This window comes from Quercus robur, chromosome 7 (genome assembly GCF_932294415.1).
Source record: "Quercus robur chromosome 7, dhQueRobu3.1, whole genome shotgun sequence".
In the NCBI taxonomy this organism is placed as follows: Eukaryota; Viridiplantae; Streptophyta; class Magnoliopsida; order Fagales; family Fagaceae; genus Quercus; species Quercus robur.
In genome coordinates, this window is record NC_065540.1 from 4,481,746 (window position 1) to 4,499,891 (window position 18,146).

Sequence of the window (18,146 nt, forward strand, 5' to 3'; positions counted from 1 at the left end):
GGTGAGATCAGGGTGAACAAGCAAGTGTTAGTTGCATTTCGAATCGGTAAATATGAAGATGAAGTGTTGTGTGATGTAGTACTGATGCAAGCGGGACACTTATTGCTAGGGCGTCCATGACAGTTCGATAGGCAAGTGAAGCATGATGGCTTTACGAATAAGTACTCTTTTGTACTTAATCAATAATCAATCACTTTTGTACCATTGACACCGCAGCAAGTATATGAGGATCAAGTAAGATTACAAAAGGAGAGTGATCAAAAGAAAGAGAGTGAGCAAAAGAAAAAGAGTGAAAATCAGAGAGAGGCCAAGAAAAATGAGGGAGGAAAAGAAAATCAAAGTTTGGCCCTTGAGAGAAAATCAGAGAGAAAACAAAAGAATTTCTATGCAAAAGTGAGTGAGATCAAGCAAGCAATGTTTTCAAATCAGCTGATGATTGTACTTTTGTACAAAGAGACACTTTTAAACACTAATGAACTTGATATTGCTTTGCCTAGTTCTATTGTTTCTCTTTTGCAGGAGTACGAGGATGTCTTCCCCGAGGAAACACCACATGGGTTACCTCCAATTCGAGGGATTGAACATCAAATGGATTTTGTTCCCGGTGCAACCATTCCAAACCGACCAGCTTATAGGAGCAATCTCGAGGAGACAAAGGAGCTTCAACGGCAGGTAAGTGAATTGTTGGAGAAAGGGCACATGAGGGAGAGCATGAGCCCATGTGCGGTTCCGGTCTTACTTGTACCTAAGAAGGATGGGACGTGGAGAATGTGCGTTGATTGCCGAGCCATCAACAACATAACGGTAAAGTATCGTCATCCTATCCCACGCTTAGATGATATGTTAGATGAGCTGCATGGTTCTTGCATATTTTCTAAGATTGATTTAAAAAGTGGTTATCATCAAATTAGGATAAAAGAATGAGATGAATGGAAAACCGCCTTTAAAACAAAATATGGTTTGTATGAATGGTTAGTTATGCTTTTTGGTTTGACTAATGCTCCGAGCACCTTTATGAGACTTATGAACCATGTTTTGCGTGCATTTATAGGCAGATTTGTTGTTGTCTATTTTAATGATATACTCATTTATAGCAAAAACATAGACGATCATGTAGTACATTTGAAATCCGTTTTAGATGTGTTAAGGAAAGAAAGGTTGTTTGCTAATTTAAAGAAATGCACTTTTTTCACCAATAAGCTTGTATTTTTTGGGATTTGTTGTTACTGCACAAGGTATACAGGTTGATAAAGAGAAGGTACGTGCAATCCAAGATTGGCCGAGCCCCACAAGTGTAGGTAATGTTCGTAGTTTTCATGAACTTGCTAGTTTCTACCGGCGGTTCGTGAAGGACTTCAGTAGCTTAGTCGCACCGCTTACCGAAGTGATCAAGAAAAATGTTGGATTTTGGTGGGGAGAAGAACAAGAGAAGGCATTTCAATTAATCAAAGAGAAGTTGACTAACGCACCTTTGTTGTCTTTACCCAACTTTTCTAAAACGTTTGAAATTGAATGTGATGCTTCAGGTATTGGTATAGGCGCCGTTCTTATGCAAGAAGGACGACCAATTACTTACTTCAGCAAGAAACTCAGCGGGGCAGCCTTAAACTACCCAACTTATGACAAGGAGTTGTATGCATTGGTTTGGGTTTTAGAGATGTGGCAGCACTACCTATGGCCTAAGGAGTTCGTGATTCACACCGATCATGAGTCCTTGAAACACTTGAAGGGCCAACACAAGCTAAACAAAAGGCATGTGCGATGGGTGGAGTTCATAGAGACGTTTCCATACGTCATTTGGTACAAGCAAGGTAAGGAGAATGTAGTCGCCGATGCACTTTCTCACAGGTATGCCTTACTCTCCACACTTGATGCAAAATTGCTTAGTTTTGAACACATTAAAGAATTATATGCTGAAGACCGCGAATTTTGTGAGGAATATCGAGCTTGTGAGAAAATCGCCTCTGGTAAGTTCTTTAAGCTTGATGGATTCCTATTTCGGGAAAATAAGCTATGCGTGCCTAATTGTTCTATGAGGGGGTTATTAGTGCAAGAATCACATGGTGGGGGATTAATGGGACATTTTGGAGTTGCAAAGACTTTAACTATTTTGCAGGAACACTTCTATTGGCCTCACATGAAACGAGATGTCGAACAGATTTGTGGTAGATGTGTCACATGTAGGCAAGCTAAATCCAAAGTGCAGCCCAACGGTTTGTATACTCCTTTACCAATTCCTAATGAGCCTTGGATTGATATCTCAATGGATTTTGTGTTAGGACTACCTAGGACTAAACGTGGAAGAGATTCAATTTTTGTGGTCGTGGATAGATTTTCTAAAATGACACATTTTATTCCATGTCACAAAACATATGACGCTTCGCATGTTGCTGATTTGTTCTTTAGAGAGATTGTGAGATTACATGGCATGCCTAGGACAATTGTTTCGGATAGAGATGCTAAGTTCTTGAGCTATTTTTGGAAGACTTTGTGGTGTAAGCTAGGTACTAAGTTATTGTTTTCCACTACTTGTCATCCACAAACTGATGGTCAAACTGAAATAGTAAATAGGACTTTGTCTACTTTATTGAGGGCAATCATTAGAAAGAACATCAAAACATAGGAAGAATATTTACCACATGTTGAGTTTGCATATAATAGAGCTGTTATTCTGCTACCAAATTTTCGCCATTTGAAATTGTGTATGGGTTTAATCCTTTAACTCTATTGGATTTATCTCATTTACCTTTGACGGAGCACGTTAATTTAAATGGCAAAAAAAAAAGCTGACTTTGTGAAGCAGATTCATGAGAAAGCAAGACTCAACATTGAGCAAAGAACGGAGCAATATGCCACACAAACCAACAAGGGACGTCGCAAATTGGTTTTTGAACCCAGAGATTAGGTTTGGCTGCATATGAGAAAAGAAAGATTCCCGGCGAAAAGATGTTTCAAATTGCTCCCAAGAGGAGATGGTCCCTTCCAAGTCCTCGAGCGTATCAATGACAACGCTTACAAGCTAGATTTACCTAGTGAGTACGATGTAAGTGCCACTTTTAATGTTACTGATTTGAGTCCTTTTGATGTAGGTGCTGATTTGAGGGTAAATCCTTTTCAAGAGGAGGGGAATGATGGAGATCAAGGCACCGCTTCAAAGGATCTCGTTCAAGTACCAATTGGACCGGTTACGAGAGCACGAGCAAAGAAGTTTAAGGATGTACTCAACGGACTCATCCAAGAGTTATGGGCTTAAGCAAATTCGTGAAGGCCCATTGAGCATGATCCACGTGGGCAACAAAAAATCGTCACCTTGATTCAAGTTCTAGAAGGATCCAGTCAAGGCTAAAAATTGGCAGGAAATATTTTGGGTCTATTCTAGAAGGATCGGGTTGCATGGCTATTCTAGGCGCCACTTTCTTTCCTTTTATGTTGTCTTTTTTCCTTCTATATGACTCTAGGCGTCCAGCCTTTATTGCCTTATATGTCTTGTGTGTTTTAGGAAGGTAAGGATTTCTTTCCTTACCCATTTTCGGCTTTAATTAGGTTTTCTATGTTAGGGTTTTTTTTTTCTTGTAATGTTCAGCCCTTTAAATAGGTGCATAAGCAATGGAAAATGGGGACATTGATTATTGATAAAACTTGTGAGGTTTATTCTCTTTGGTTCTTTGAAGAACTACTCGAACTTATCGGGAATTCTCATGGCGTTCATCTCGACTTTATCAAACGAAGTTTCCACCACCGTTTGTAGCGTCTTCCTTATACTGAAGTTCTTGTTTGTCATAAACAACGGGTCAAGGTCTCCCATTTGAATCTGTCCATAGAACGATCTTAGGTTCCTTTTCGTTGTTGGGTCTCGTTATTTTTGACGGGGTTCACATCACTCTCACTGACCCACCCTCAAATCTCTTAGTCCCTTACACCTCTCATTCCCTCACGCCTCAAGTCACTCTCACTCTCTCAGTCCGCCGCCGATCCATCCTCACAGGCCAACGCGGCAAGCTCTCGTTGAACCACCTTCACTCTCACTCTCTCAGTACCCCCCTCAGTACTGATTCATAGTTATTTACTGCCAATTTGGGGCCTTCTTCTCACAAGTGGTTGTGGCAGAGTGAAGTTTCTTGAACAAGTTGGTGAAGGGGAGAAGAGCCAAAAAAAATTGTTTTTGTAAATTTGTTTGCTCCGAATGGTTGTTTATAGATGTGAAGTTTCACTGGGTAATGGACTAATGCTTGAATTAAATATCATTGGATGTGAATTTCATTAGACCTGAGTTCATTAGGCAATACTTGATTCTTGTATATGTTTGATTTTTGCTTAGTTTATGTTTGATTTATTTTGGATTTCAGAATTGGGCCAAGGGTTAGGGCTAAAAGTTGAAAACATAAAATTGATCTTTTTTTTTTTTAAATTTGGAAAAACGGTTTAGGGTAGGGCCCAACGGGATGGGTTTGGGGTTTTAAAAAAAGCCTGTTTATTAAATGGGAAAGGTTCGAGTAATGGGGATAGGCCCGCGGGGCAGGTTTGGGAATTAGAAAATCCACTTCAAACTCAACCTGTTGTCGTTCCTAAATTTGAGGGACCAACTTTGTAACTTCGCCTAAATTTTACTAATATGCCTTTAGAATATCAATTAAAAAACAAATTTAGGAAACTTTTTATTGAGAAATGAAAAAAGTAACTAATTTCTTAAATAATTTTAAAAAAAATTTATAAAAAAATTTCTAAAATAAATAATTAATAAGACCATTAAAAAAAATGTAAGAGAAGTTTGAAGAATTTTTTTCCTCTTAACCTAAACTTCCGAACAAAAAATAGGATCGAAGAGAAATTGGCGAATACGAAACTGTAGCGGGTACGTTTGAAAAAAAACAGTGAGATGTCAATGTCAAGTCACAGTCAGCGAGTGACGTTTAGCAGTCATACAATTGAATGTCGGTCGTGATGATCATGGTTTTAGTGGGCCTTTGTGGGGGCCCACCCAACTGCCACCTCATTAGAATCTCTGTCTGTCTCTCTCTTTCTCTTATTTTTTGTTTGTTTTGGTTAAAAAAACACTGACTTTTTGACAGAGACTGAAAGAAAGAGAAATTTACATACACACACACAGGTGTTGTTGGGTTTGGGCTGTACCCACTGCCCACTTTTGCTTTGCTTTGTTTCACTTCTATCATCTCATCTCATCATTTCTGACTTTTCTCACCCTTGTGGAAAGTGGCTATTTTGACGTATTGAAGATTTTAAAAGAGCCACTGCAATTTTTTCTTTGATAATTTGGCATCATCGAAGAGAAAAAAAATATTGAAACTAACAAAAAAAATAAAACTCCCCCAAAACAGACAATAAAGATGATAAATGCATATGACTATATGAGCTGATTGTGTCATATTGATTGGTCCTCTTTGTTTGTCCAACATTACTCAATTCTAATGTCACTATTTCAACAGCAATTTCAACTTCTTGTTTGTATTTTAAATAAGGGTTTATTTGAAATTTACTTATTTTACTGAAATTGAGAATTTTTTTATTATAAATATGATAGATAAATGTAAAAGTTAGCTGAAATAACGTGAAACCCATGAATAATACCAAAAAGTACAATGGGGCCCATGAACAGTTGCAAAAATAAGCTGAATAGTAAAATAAGATGGCTTTTTAACTTGGAGCCAAACACACGCTAAGAGTGTTTGAATACCGCTTATTTTGTAAAACTAAAAAATTATTGCTAAAAGTATTGTAGATAAAGATAAAAGTTAGTTGAAATAATACAATGAGATTCATAAATAGTAGTAAAAATAAACTGAATAGTGAAATAATTTTCATTTTTTATCTATACCCAAACAAACGCACACTAAATCAGACTTTTTTTTTTTTTTTTTTTTTTGTTTATGTTTCTGCTAATCATCAATTGGTTTGTAGTTTATACCAAGTTGGTGACACCAATTTTTTTAATAGTTTTTATTTTTTGCACAATTTTTTTGTGTATTTTTTGCACAATCTTTTCTGATAAGAAAAAGTTTATTTTTGTGCTATTACTACAATTATAAAATTAATTGATTTCAAGAGACTGCCACCTCTCTTATCACTTATATTTGTCTCTTTTTTTTTTTTTTCTTTTTTTTTTTTTCTAAATTTAAGGATTTTTTTTAACTGCAAATTTTAACAATGACTTAGTTGACAACCATGATCACATACTTTTATTAAGAGAAAAAAAAAATTGTTGAATTCTACTCTCTTTATCATAGTACAATTAAATTAAGTCTTTGTTTTTTGTGAAAAATATAAATTAAGTCTGATTGGATAGAGATACCGATGATCATATGCAGAGAAATAATTTGTTCATCTAAGAGCTAGTTTATTATTAGCTTTATTAAGTGTTTAAATTATACCCTTAAAACTGTTTAACTTATCTTATTAGTCCTCGGATGGACTTCATCTACCTACTTAACCAATACTTGGTCAATTATGCTTTAAGTGAGATCTATCGCAAAACCTAACCCATAACTTCTTGCTAAATGTTCTAATGGAATCTTAAAACTTCACCTTAAATATCGGGAACAATTTCTATTACATTATTATGGTCAATGACAAACCAAATTTAAGATACGTGCAATTCAATTTTGAAATTCCTTTTTGAGATCCATGGATTTGATAATTTGATGAGGATCAAAGACCCAGGAAAGCCAACCATTTTCTGAGTTATGCACTTATGCTTGGTATTTGATGCTGAGCAAGTATTGGTACTTGTTAAAAAATTTTAAATAATTAATTTTTTTAATAACTTAAACTTCTAGAACAATAGATAATTTATCATGGTCTTAAATTTGAAATAAATTTTTACTTTTATCTTCTATTTAATAGTACATGAATGAGAGCGTTAACTTTATCTCCTATTTTAAAATTTAAAAGTTTTATATTTTAGACTACCTACTTATTAAGAAAGAATATAAATCTACACTTAAATGAGAATGTTAGAATGATAGTAAAATGATTAAATTCATTATTTTTTAATAATCTATATTTTTTGGATAATCGAGGATTTATCTTCGCTAGCATAATTAGAAAGAATGGGGAAATATCCTAGAGGAAAATAAGCAAAACAATGAGTCAGACCATTTAATGCACCTAATCTGGTGTATTGAAGAAAACTTCATAGAAGCTTCTAATTAACATTGAGTCATTGACTAACTTTTCCTTCACATAAAAGAAACATGTTATTCATTTATGAGATATTGTCAAAAACAAAATGGCATCAGATGCACCAAGTCTCACATAAATGTGACTTTTAGATCCACATGTAAAACTTATCTTTATATGAGAAGATGTAATAAATCATATGTGCAATGAATAATTTCAAGTTTTGTTAAGTTGAAATTAGAAAAATACACACCAAAGTTGATTATTGTGGGGGTCAAAAACACGGGTTGTGATTAATAGACCAAAAATTCTTGATCAACAAAAATAATTTCTAAGAATGGATTTTTAAAATCCACAATAGAAATATTGGACAAGAATTGAAGTACAAAACAAATTAGATTAAGAAAACCTTTCTCCTGATATACAAAATATAAATAAAAAAGGATTACAAACTCTTGTTATTTCTCTCATTCTCCTCAATTATTCTAGATCTCCAACTCTGTGGGCTAACTCTTCCCTCTATTCTTTCTTTCCTCATTCCTCCTTTCCTGTGCATTTTCTAGTTGAATGACAAAAGATACTTGTTCCATCAGCCACTCCTCCTACCATTTCTTGATTATAATGAAAGACTTTTAGGGTGCCTTTATTGTTCAGTCCAGTTATTCATCATTTAATATAACTAATATTAGGTAGGGACACCCAATTAATGTGGAGGTGGCTATTACTTTGGGTTTTGCATCATCCTCTTCAAGTTCCTTGAGAAAGAGGACCAAGATAATGTCCTCGTCAATCTAGTTGGATTCTCTCCTCGATTAGGTACTCCTCTAATTCCCACGATGGGTTGTCTGGGCCGTCCTACTACTACATAGGCTTGGGCTCTCAATGTCGGGATCTTGGACCGTCTTCACATTTTGGAAATTTATGTGGCATTCTTTCTTTGGCCCATGGTCCACGAGGTGGTAATGTTCGTTTCCCCCACAATATTTATTTCCAATAAATTTGAAGAAATATTGCCTAACTTTCATTTTTATAGAAAAAAAAAATTACCTAACTTAAAAATGTCTTGTTAATAGGTGCCCTCAATCATTTGTTAATAAACTATTTTAGAAAATTTTTAATATCACTTTTGTGAAAAATATAATAAAAAATTGTCAAAAACTCAATTATTTTTTATTTGTTTATAAAAAAATTTCTAAACAAATGTCTTTAAGAGAATGTTAACAAAATCCAACCTTTTAAGAAACATTACAAATTATGATTACATCTCTCTCTCTCTCATATATATATATATAAGGGGAAAGTGGAATTTTGACGTAGAAAAAGCAAAGGATGCTTCGTAATTGTGTGGTTTCAAATGATTCCACACAGTATGGAGAAAAAGAAAGAGAAAATGTGGTAGAGAGTGGTGCACGAATCAAATAGTGAGGGCGCTAATAACAATGGTTTGATAATAATGGAGCAGACAAATTAACCATACTCATTCATTGTGGATGACGTACCTTCTGTGCTGTTGCAGCTGTTCCATGTACCCCGCCCTTTTTTACGTGACTTGGATCTCACAAACAACAACTCCTTCTCTCCATTTTATCTCTGTGTTTCATAACTCACATTTTTTTTTTTTCTTGCTTTACGTTTTTCTCAAGCCAAAAGTTAAACCCTTATTAGAAAAGTAAGTACTCCTTTGCAAGACACTCAGACACAACCATAATAATGCTATAAATGTATATTTTATTTGCTATTGTTTAATCTTTCTAGGTAGAAACTATGCCATACATGGTGGTGGGAACTGAAAACAAAGTAAACCAAACTTTAAAAAACAATGCTTTGGGAAATGGTTTTTTTTTTCTTTTTTGCTTCTCTTTTCCCCGTGTGCTGATTTGACCCATCTTTGACTAGCTCCCATGGCTCTAGTTTGTTTCCTCCTAATTTGGTATTGGGGTGTTAAAATTGAATAACCCCACTTGCATAAAATTGAAGAAAGCAAGGAGATACAGATTGTTTTTAATTGCAAAAAAAAGAAAAGGTACAGGACTATTATTTTTTCCCAACTAATCTTTTGGCCCTTTTATCTCTATTTTGCACAACAAGTCAATTGCCAACTTTAATGGGTTTTCATTTTTTGTTTTTCTAGTACTACTGTTTTGCCAACTTTGGGGATGGAGTCCTTACTATATATACATATATAAAAGCTAGTTAGATCAATTAATTTTGGTATCATTTATTCTACTTCAACATCAATACCATGTTGGTGACGTTTTTGTTAACGTTTTCCAAATTATAAAATTGCACCATAGCCACAATTATTAAATGATGGGTACTTTATGATTAGATTATAAGGAAAAATTATCATATTATCAACAATAATTAGCTTGAACAGAATAATAGGTAGATATTAACAAAAAATTTTGTTCAAAAGCAAATCAAGTTGATGTAGTTACAAGTTACCAAAAAAAAAAAAAAAAAAAAAAAGGTAAGAGAAATATGTCGGTACAAGTAGTAATATTAACTAAAAAAATATATAAAAGGAAACCAGTGGAAAGAAAAACCGTTGATCAAACGGTTTCCGCAAAATTTTCACATGATCCAACTTAGGATCTGGTCATCAAAGGATGCTTATGTTTCGGGTTGTGTTTTTGGTCGGTGACTATGAATTTTGAAGTAAAGGGTTTTTATTTTATTATTTTTGTTTACTTTGGTGCATCATGTCCATGTGTTTTTTTCTTTTTCTTTTTTTGGATTTTGGATTTCCAATAGGGAGAGAGTTATAACTGTGTTAAGGTCATGGAAAATATTAGAATAAAAGAAAGTGGTTGGACAGGTTCTGATGTGAACGCTATTTTGATGATGTGGGTTTTATATTTTTCTTTTCCTTCAAGACATACTAATCAATGGTAGGTTTCAAAACAATCATGGGACTTAAACCTACTTTTGCTTTTTTTCGTAGGTTAATTATTATTACACGTAGTCGAACTGTATATGCACACACTGTATAAGATAATGCTTAAAAAAAAAAACAAAAAACTAAGGCATGTTTGGTAGGCAATCTTAAACACACATTTTTAGTTTTTAAACAACTTTACACATATTTCTATACACTTTTTCACTCATACGTATTTCAAAAAATTACAAATAACATTACTCAAACTCCTTTACCAAACAGATCCTAAAATCTCATGATAATAATAAAATTATTACGTAAATTAGATTGAGACCTTGACCATTAATTCACAAGACAAAAATTAATTAAACAACAACTTGTTGGTTTATTAAATTATCTTTTTTTTTAATAAATGACACAACTTGCTCTATCACGCGGGAACACGTACACATCAAATGAGAATTATTGAGTATTTGTCCTAAAATGTACGTAAAAAGAAAACAAAATAATTATATAAAAATTTTCACTGTAAAATGAAATCACAATCGTTGAAATTAAGAAAGAGAGAGAGAGCAAAAGTGGGTAGGATCCGACAGGTGGGTTTTTGTTTGTGTTGTTAGTCAGAGCTCAAAATGAAAAAAAAAAAAAGCAACGAGGTTGTAGAAATTTTGTTACATAAAATAAAAAAAACAAAGAAAAGAAAGAAACAAAAAACAAACAGCCCAGTAATCGAAACGCCGCAACACATGCAAAACACAAAGCTGACGTTGTCCACACGTGAACCTATAATTACTACTCTCCACACCCAATTGAAACCCCCACAACACAATCACCGAAACCTGCCATGTGGGACCCCATCATTCTCACGTGCGGCTGATTATAAAAGATAGAGACAGAATGTGTTGTGTTTTGTTTCTAACTTCTTCTAATAATAACTTGGCCACACATCACACACCTCTCTCTCTTTATCTCTATCCACTTGTTCTTTCTTTGTTGTTTTCTTTTTTTCTCTAAATTATTGACTTTTGTGTTTGACAACTTTTGGTTTTGGCAATCCCAATGATGTAGTAGTTTATTGATTTGATTACTTAGTAATCCCCACACTTGCGGCATCAGGATGGGACTATTTTTTTTTATTTTTTTATTTTTTTATCCATGTGGAGCTCTGACTTGTACCTTTTATAACTCATTTAATTTTTTTTATTTTTTATTTTTTTTGGTGTTCCATGTGGCATATTATTACTTGCTTGGATGCTAATATGTAATCTCTGAAAATCTTAATTGCTGTGTGAAACGGCTGATACTCTTTTAACTACCCCACAAACAGTGTGAGAGCAGATTAGGTCAACTCGACCTATGTTTTATGAATTGATTAGACGTTTAACCAAACTCTAATTTATTGTGTTTATTTTCTTTTTTTTTTGGTCATGCACGGCACAAATTTTTGTTATCTGTTATGACATATAGGGAAAAAAAATATGTCATCTTATTTCCCTTTCCCATACTCCAAAAATATTTTTAAAAAGACAAAATTGTAAGAAAATAACACATGTTGTAGTTGTAATACAAGTTGTAACTTGTAAGCATCATCTTCAACTTTGTTTTTCTTGTGCTTTTCTTTCCATTCATACTTGGTGAACATTTGGATAGCGCAAATGTCCAGCCTTTGTGCGTCCAGCGTTTTATGCATGGGGTCCCGTGCGTTTGTATGGCACAAACATCCAACGTTTGTGTGTCCAGCGTTTTATGCATGGGATCCCGTGCGTTTGTATAGCACAAACGTCCAATGTTTATGCGTCCAGCGTCTTGCATGTGGGTCCCACGCACTATTTATGGGATCCTTAAACTTCTTTTTTCAACAAAATTTTTATTAAAAATGGGTCCCACAGTACTATTCACACATTTAAAAATTATTTTGCTACAATATGTCCAGCATTTGTGCGTCCAGCGTTTTATGCATGTGGTCTCGTGAGTTTGTATAGCGCAAATGTCCAACGTTTGTGTGTCCAGCGTTTTATGCATGGGGTCCCGTACATTTGTATAGCACAAACGTCCAATGCTTATGCGTCTAACGTTTTGCACGTGGGTCCCATGCACTGTTTACGGGATTCTTAAACTTCTTTTTTCAACAAAATTTTTATTAAAACTAGGTCCCACGGTACTATTCACACATTTAAAAATTATTTTGTTACAATATTTTCAATAATAAGCAGTATCCAAATAGACCCTTAAAAGTCTTTAATAGTAATTGCAATATCTTGTACTCTTTAGTTCGTTTCAATCATGGATTTAGGTAGCAAGAAAATACATACATACAATTATTTCACTTACTTAAATCCAAACTACAAATGCAAAACAAGGGAGCCAATTTGGAGATGGCTATGCCCAAAACCCATATAAGTAATTAAGTTGCACTTGCGCTTGATGAAAGAAAGTGTTTCTCAGAAGACTTCAATCCGATCCATGCTCAATACAAATTTTTCATTGGCATATTCTCAAAAGGTGAGAAAGACTAGGATACATTCCATTCTCAAAACAATTTTTCAATGACAATCTCAAAAGACTCAGACAATGCCTACAAACCGCTACTAATTGTAGGATTTGTGAAAACCAAAAAGAAAGGAAGGAGAAAGAAATCTAAAGAAACAATATTAACAAAAATTCCGAATCTATGACAATTGAAAGAAAGTTTCAAAATCCAAAGATTCCTCCATCTTTGAAAAATTGAAGAAAAACATAAATCTGGAGCGGTCAAGCTTGACAAAACCAAAAAATGGATCAGCCCGGCTCCCACAACTTCAAGAAGGATAAAAGGTCAGCACATGAACAAGGGGTGTGATCAACCAGCTGTACAATTGGAACAAAGATTTACTGCTTTCTCTACTTTCTTACATTGTCGCTGCTTGAATCCATTAGAATTGTCAACCTCCTTGCTGTTTTCATGAAGTCACTGCAATAAGAAAGAAAGGTTCATCATGTAAGACAACTCTTGGTAACAGGAGCTAATGCAAGAAATAAAAAAGCAAATGACTCCAACCTGAATGGTTCATCACCAATGTGCTTGACTGCACCTGTAACATCCCGGTAGAGCACATGGCTCAGTGCCTCAGAATTCTCTATGCCAAACATGTCAGCTAGTTTTCTATGCAATTCTTCATAAGACCCAAGCAATGAAAGATCAAGACTTCGACCTACATCCTCCGATTCCATGAAGACTTTACAGTGACCAGTGTCCAAATTGTGGTCGTTTTCTTGGCGATTATACTTATACCATTGGAAGCCTTCACAGGATAAGCGCTCGGGTATGCCTTGTTGATGAAGTACAGATCCAGAACCATCGGAAAAATTTGTCAATTTATCAGCATTCCCATCTGATGAACTATTTCCAGTACGAACTGGTGAGACTGTGTCGCCAGAACAGCTCAAAGAGATCTGCTGCTCTGTAAGTATCGGTTGACCAAAAAGTACAAACTGCGGTGTCTTGACATCATCACGTTTCTTTGATGTCTGTGTAGAATGTGCCATAGTTAGCAAGCAAGAAACATTAGAAGCATTCTCACTCATGCTAGGCTTTTGAAACATTGAAATTTTTTGGGCCCTAGGGGGTGTGGCAGCATGATCAAGTGGCGGGAAACCAGCCGGAAAAAGACTTGACTGCAGTTTATTGAGGTGGAGATCTGATAAAGATAGACCATAATGAGCATGCCTGGCTCCCTGCATGCCAGCAGGAGTGTTGTCATGAGGTAGACAACTAAAGGGGTTGTTGGGCCCAAGGAGGTTGCCGGAAAATGTCGGCATTTGAAGTTGACCATCGAGGGGGAACTCTGGGTGTTGTGGCATTCTCAACTTCTTCCGTGGTGGTGAGAAGGGCAAATGCATCGTGGGCATGTTTGCTACCAATTCCACCAGCCATGGACTTACGCGTTTCACATTTTGAAGTAAATCTGGTTCATCCCATGTAACCTACAACATAGCACTTCAGCAATTAGAATTGGTTGAAGGAAAAGAAATCAACTTGGGCATTGAACGGTGGGTAGAAAACCAGAGGTTTACAGAGTAACCAGCGGAAAGAACATTACTTCTCTTCATCCAACAATAAACAAATAAAAACAAGACAAATTCAATATGATTATTTTCATAGTTTTTGCATATCAGCATCGTCAAATCATGTAGATCATAAACCAGGTCTCCCTTGATTGAATCAATAGAAAGTTTAAAAGGTTTATCAATTTTTCATTTTCAAAAAGCTCTACGGAGGAAATTCAATCAAGTCAGAGTGCAGTGCCTAAAGCATATGTGTGCATTAGTAAAGTTCATTCTAACACAAAATATATTTGATCTAAATAAAGAGTTCAACCAGAAAGCAAAGCTGGATATGGCATCATTACTTTCAGATTTGTTTTTTGATAAGTAATAATTGACAATTATCAATAACCTTGAGTTACACATTCATTTATGTATACAAACGAATCCCTAAAGAGTAGATCATTACTTTCAGATATATTATGTACTCAAGCCATTGGAATGTCCATCGAAATTTCATGGGGAGATGCATCTAAAACTATACAGCAGAAAGTAACATTGACCAGCAATGTTGGGCATCTCCAAATCCAATATTATGAGTCACAGTGCAAATCCGAGAAAATGCTCACACACCTAGTCGAGGGAACCCCTCATATCTTTTCCTCAGAAAGAGATGCATCCCACCATGATACTACTGACTTGCAACATTACACAATCACAACGAAGTTACTGCACCTGATGCGCTAGCTAGAAATTGCAAGATTCTAAAGCATAATGTAACAGAACAACTATAGGCCAGCAAAGTGAACAGAACAAGAATTAAGAAAATAGGCAAATTGATTGTTCTTGGGTAACCAATGGTCCAGAGCAATCCAATTTGAGTACCTAGTTCAGAAATTTGAAATCAGGCAAACACAAATTAAGCTAATTTCATTTTTCTAGTACCTGTAGAAGCCTCCAAGGTGAATCAGGCCAGCGGATGGGATCAGCAACCTGAGCAGAAGAAATGGTTCCCATGAACCAACTAATCCGTGATGAATCCTCGGTTTCAAAAGCCATCTTGAACCTCATTCCCGAACACCACCGGATCTGAAATGCTGCTTTAACCATCGCAGCCTTCACGCAAAACTCCGGCGTGCTGGCACGAGGATAGTAAACAACCTCAAATGGCTGCCCATTAGCAGCAAGTGTTGCTGCTTCAATAACCGATTCAGCCCTCACTTTCCCTTTCCCCATCACACCACCATTTCCATTCCCATTCCCATTCCCAATCCCAATTGAGCTCCCATTACCCCCATTTCTCATTAATTTGCTCTCATCATCTCTCAAAAAAGCCGAAAACCCCCCATACGGCACAGCACAATTCCCACCCGCCGGATTCCACCCAGAAGCCGACTCCGGCCCACCCCCAATTCCCCTCTTCGCCCTCCGAATCCCCACGCAAAGATCCCCATTCTCCGCCCTCAAAAACACGATTGAATCCCCCGCCACGAGCTTCTTATGGTTCACAAAAGTACTCCACCCGGTAGTCAACAAATGCCGCCGAGGCGTCCCTCTATAAATATGCCTAAACTTCCAGGTAACCCCATGAACATCCTTAGCCAAAATGGTTTGCACGGGCGGATCAGCCGAGTAATCCAGCCTCGGAAAAATCGTCTCCGCACAGTACCTCGGAACAGAGAACCCCCCACCGTTGTTTGCATCCGATTGCGTCAAAGTCTTCGCAAACGAAGCCGGTTTCTCCTGCGGCTCCGAACCGTTCATTCCTCCTCCAATAATTCCATTATCATCAAACTCCTGATCATTGCCACTCACCGGAACGAGTCTAAGCTTCGCGAAGACCTCGTCGGTGTCAGGATCAGCCATGAACTTGATAGCCGAAACTCTGCACAGCACGTAAGGAGGAAGCCCGCCGGGGCAGCTGCGGAAATCGACGGCGCCGCAAGCGTGCTCGGCGTGGCCTTGTGGGAAGTAAAAAACCTTGGCGCTCACGCTAGGCATTTGAACCATGCCGCCAGCACAGGCGTGCCATAGCTGAGGATCTAAGCATTTATCCACTTCCTTCAACTTCTCTTTCGAATCCATAAATGTGATCATTATTCAAAATTCAACCGATTTTAATCAAAAAGTTTAAACTCTCTGTCACAGCAAAAAAAAACAAAAAACACCATAAAGAAAAATCAGAACCAGTTCAATGATTAAAAGTGTTGAATTTGGATATAATGGATTTTTACCTTGTAAAAGCCACTTGGCCACAGTGAATCAGAAAAAGAAGTATTCGGAATCTTCTTCTTGAAAGACCAGAGGAGACGCATAATCAGAATTGGATTCGAACCGAATCCGAAAACTGAAAGCAGCAATTTCTACAGAATCTCAACTTCATTTTTCTCTGAATTCAGTGCTTTTCAACTCTGTAGCCACCATTTTAGAAACCAAAAAAAAAAAAAAAAAAAAAAAAAACCCTAACACAAAATAATCATATACTAAATTTGTACGCAGCTTCCACCTCCACCACCAAAAGAAATCACAGTTAGACTATTCTCGCTTGGACTCGGAGACTAACAAGTAAAAAAAAAATACACAGTTTTTTACGCACTCTTTGTTTGTTTTTTTTCAAATTCACCGAGAGTCACAAAAACAAACAATCCCACACAATCTTTGTTTCTATAGCTTCAAACAGCTTCTTCAAAATCACACACAAAAAAGATCTGCTACAAAACTCACACAATCACACTCTCAAAACAAAACACAAAACACAAAAAAAAAAAAACACCTCTTCCTACCGCCAAATTTCGCCACAAAAAATCCTGAAAACACAAAAAACAAAATTATAGAACAAATAAAATCAGCACTTCTTATTCTTATACAAACTTTTGGATGTACAAAAGCAGAGACAAAAGGAAAATAACAACAGAAACAAGCTTTTTCAAAAATATCAAACCAGTTTAGTACTGGTTTTTGTAGTAATACAGAGTAGTAGTACTAGTTTTTCTTTTTCTTTTTATTCTCTCTCTTCTTCAGTCTTGAGTTTTTATGTTGTTTTGTTTTTTTTAACATAAGAATTTAAGATTTCTTACCTTTTTCTTCGGATCTGAAGAAACTCTGTGTATCTTCAGAAGCCAGCAAAACAACAAAGATCTTTAAGGAAAACTATCCATTTTCTTTTCACTTTGGGTTTTTTTTTTTATATATATATTTCTCTAATATTTTATTTGCTTTCGAATTAATTAATGGTTTTATTTATTCCCTTTCTGATTAATCTAACAGATTAATTTTGTCTTCATTTAAGATTCATCTTTCATTTTTACTTACTGTATCGCGATAAATTCAATTTATCGCGGGTTTTTTATTTTTATTTTTCTGCTCTAAAAGCAAGGCAGTAGTTAACTAGAGATGTTAACTGTGGTTGAGTGTTACAGCGTTTTTGAGTCAACTATGGTTAATTGTACTCTCTGGGGTTACGTTGTTGTGTTGGGTTAGTTAAGTTCACTTGTTTGGTCCCCGGAAAGAGAGACTGGTTGTTTAGTTCACTCTCGTATTTGGCGCGTGAATACCACGCTTCAAGTCAGTTGAGCCGCAACTGGGGTGAGATTTTGTAGGGGTTATATCTTATTAATTTGAAAGAAGTTCTTTATTCTTTTATCTAAAAAAAGGAAATTTACTGTAAAGAGCTTCTTTAACCAGACAAGTTTTTTTTTTTTTTTTTTAAATAATTTAAAAATACGATAGGATTTGAAAATATGAATTTTACTGTATGATGATTGTTCTTTAGTATATGAGTCATTTAAAACTATGCTCTTATTGAAGGATAGATATGACAAGTTAACTTAATTGAAAGTTTGAATTTACCATTGCGCACTTTTGGCGTGACAGTTATTCTATAAGTATAAATACTTGTGGGGTATAGGAGGTAAGGTCGAGGTTCAAGTTTCTAAAAAGGACACACACATATGCTTAGATTAGATTGGAGTAGAATTTCTATCTTGTATAAAAAAATAAAAATAAAAAGGTCTGAATTTCATTAATTAAATTTTTTATGTGAAAAATAAGAAAATATTAAGTATTAAAAATAGATTAAAATGAAATTATAAATGTTTGATCATATCAAAGT

The 18,146-nt window shown here is 35.6% G+C and overlaps 1 protein-coding gene across 1 annotated transcript; it reads right to left on the reverse strand.

Annotated features, from left to right (window-relative positions):
* Positions 1–12,476: 12,476 nt before the first annotated feature.
* On the reverse strand, positions 12,477–17,211 carry LOC126691844 (auxin response factor 18-like). Its single transcript, XM_050387075.1, has 5 exons — positions 17,113–17,211; positions 16,270–16,842; positions 14,981–16,174; positions 13,050–13,975; positions 12,477–12,962 (listed from the first exon to the last, which is right to left on the reverse strand). The coding sequence occupies exons 3-5, from the start codon at positions 16,130–16,132 to the stop codon at positions 12,893–12,895; spliced, it is 2,148 nt and encodes a 715-aa protein (XP_050243032.1). The 5' UTR covers positions 16,133–16,174; positions 16,270–16,842; positions 17,113–17,211; the 3' UTR covers positions 12,477–12,892.
* Positions 17,212–18,146: the final 935 nt, after the last annotated feature.

Excerpts from the sequence above, each read along its gene's own strand:
- LOC126691844 (XM_050387075.1), bottom strand. The coding sequence starts at position 16,132 with ATGATCACATTTATGGATTCGAAAGAGAAGTTGAAGGAAGTGGATAAA. Across the intron at positions 13,976-14,980 it reads CACCTTGGAGGCTTCTACAG|GTTACATGGGATGAACCAGA; the intron begins GTACTAGAAAAA and ends GCTATGTTGTAG. Across the intron at positions 12,963-13,049 it reads ATTGGTGATGAACCATTCAG|TGACTTCATGAAAACAGCAA; the intron begins GTTGGAGTCATT and ends TTCTTATTGCAG.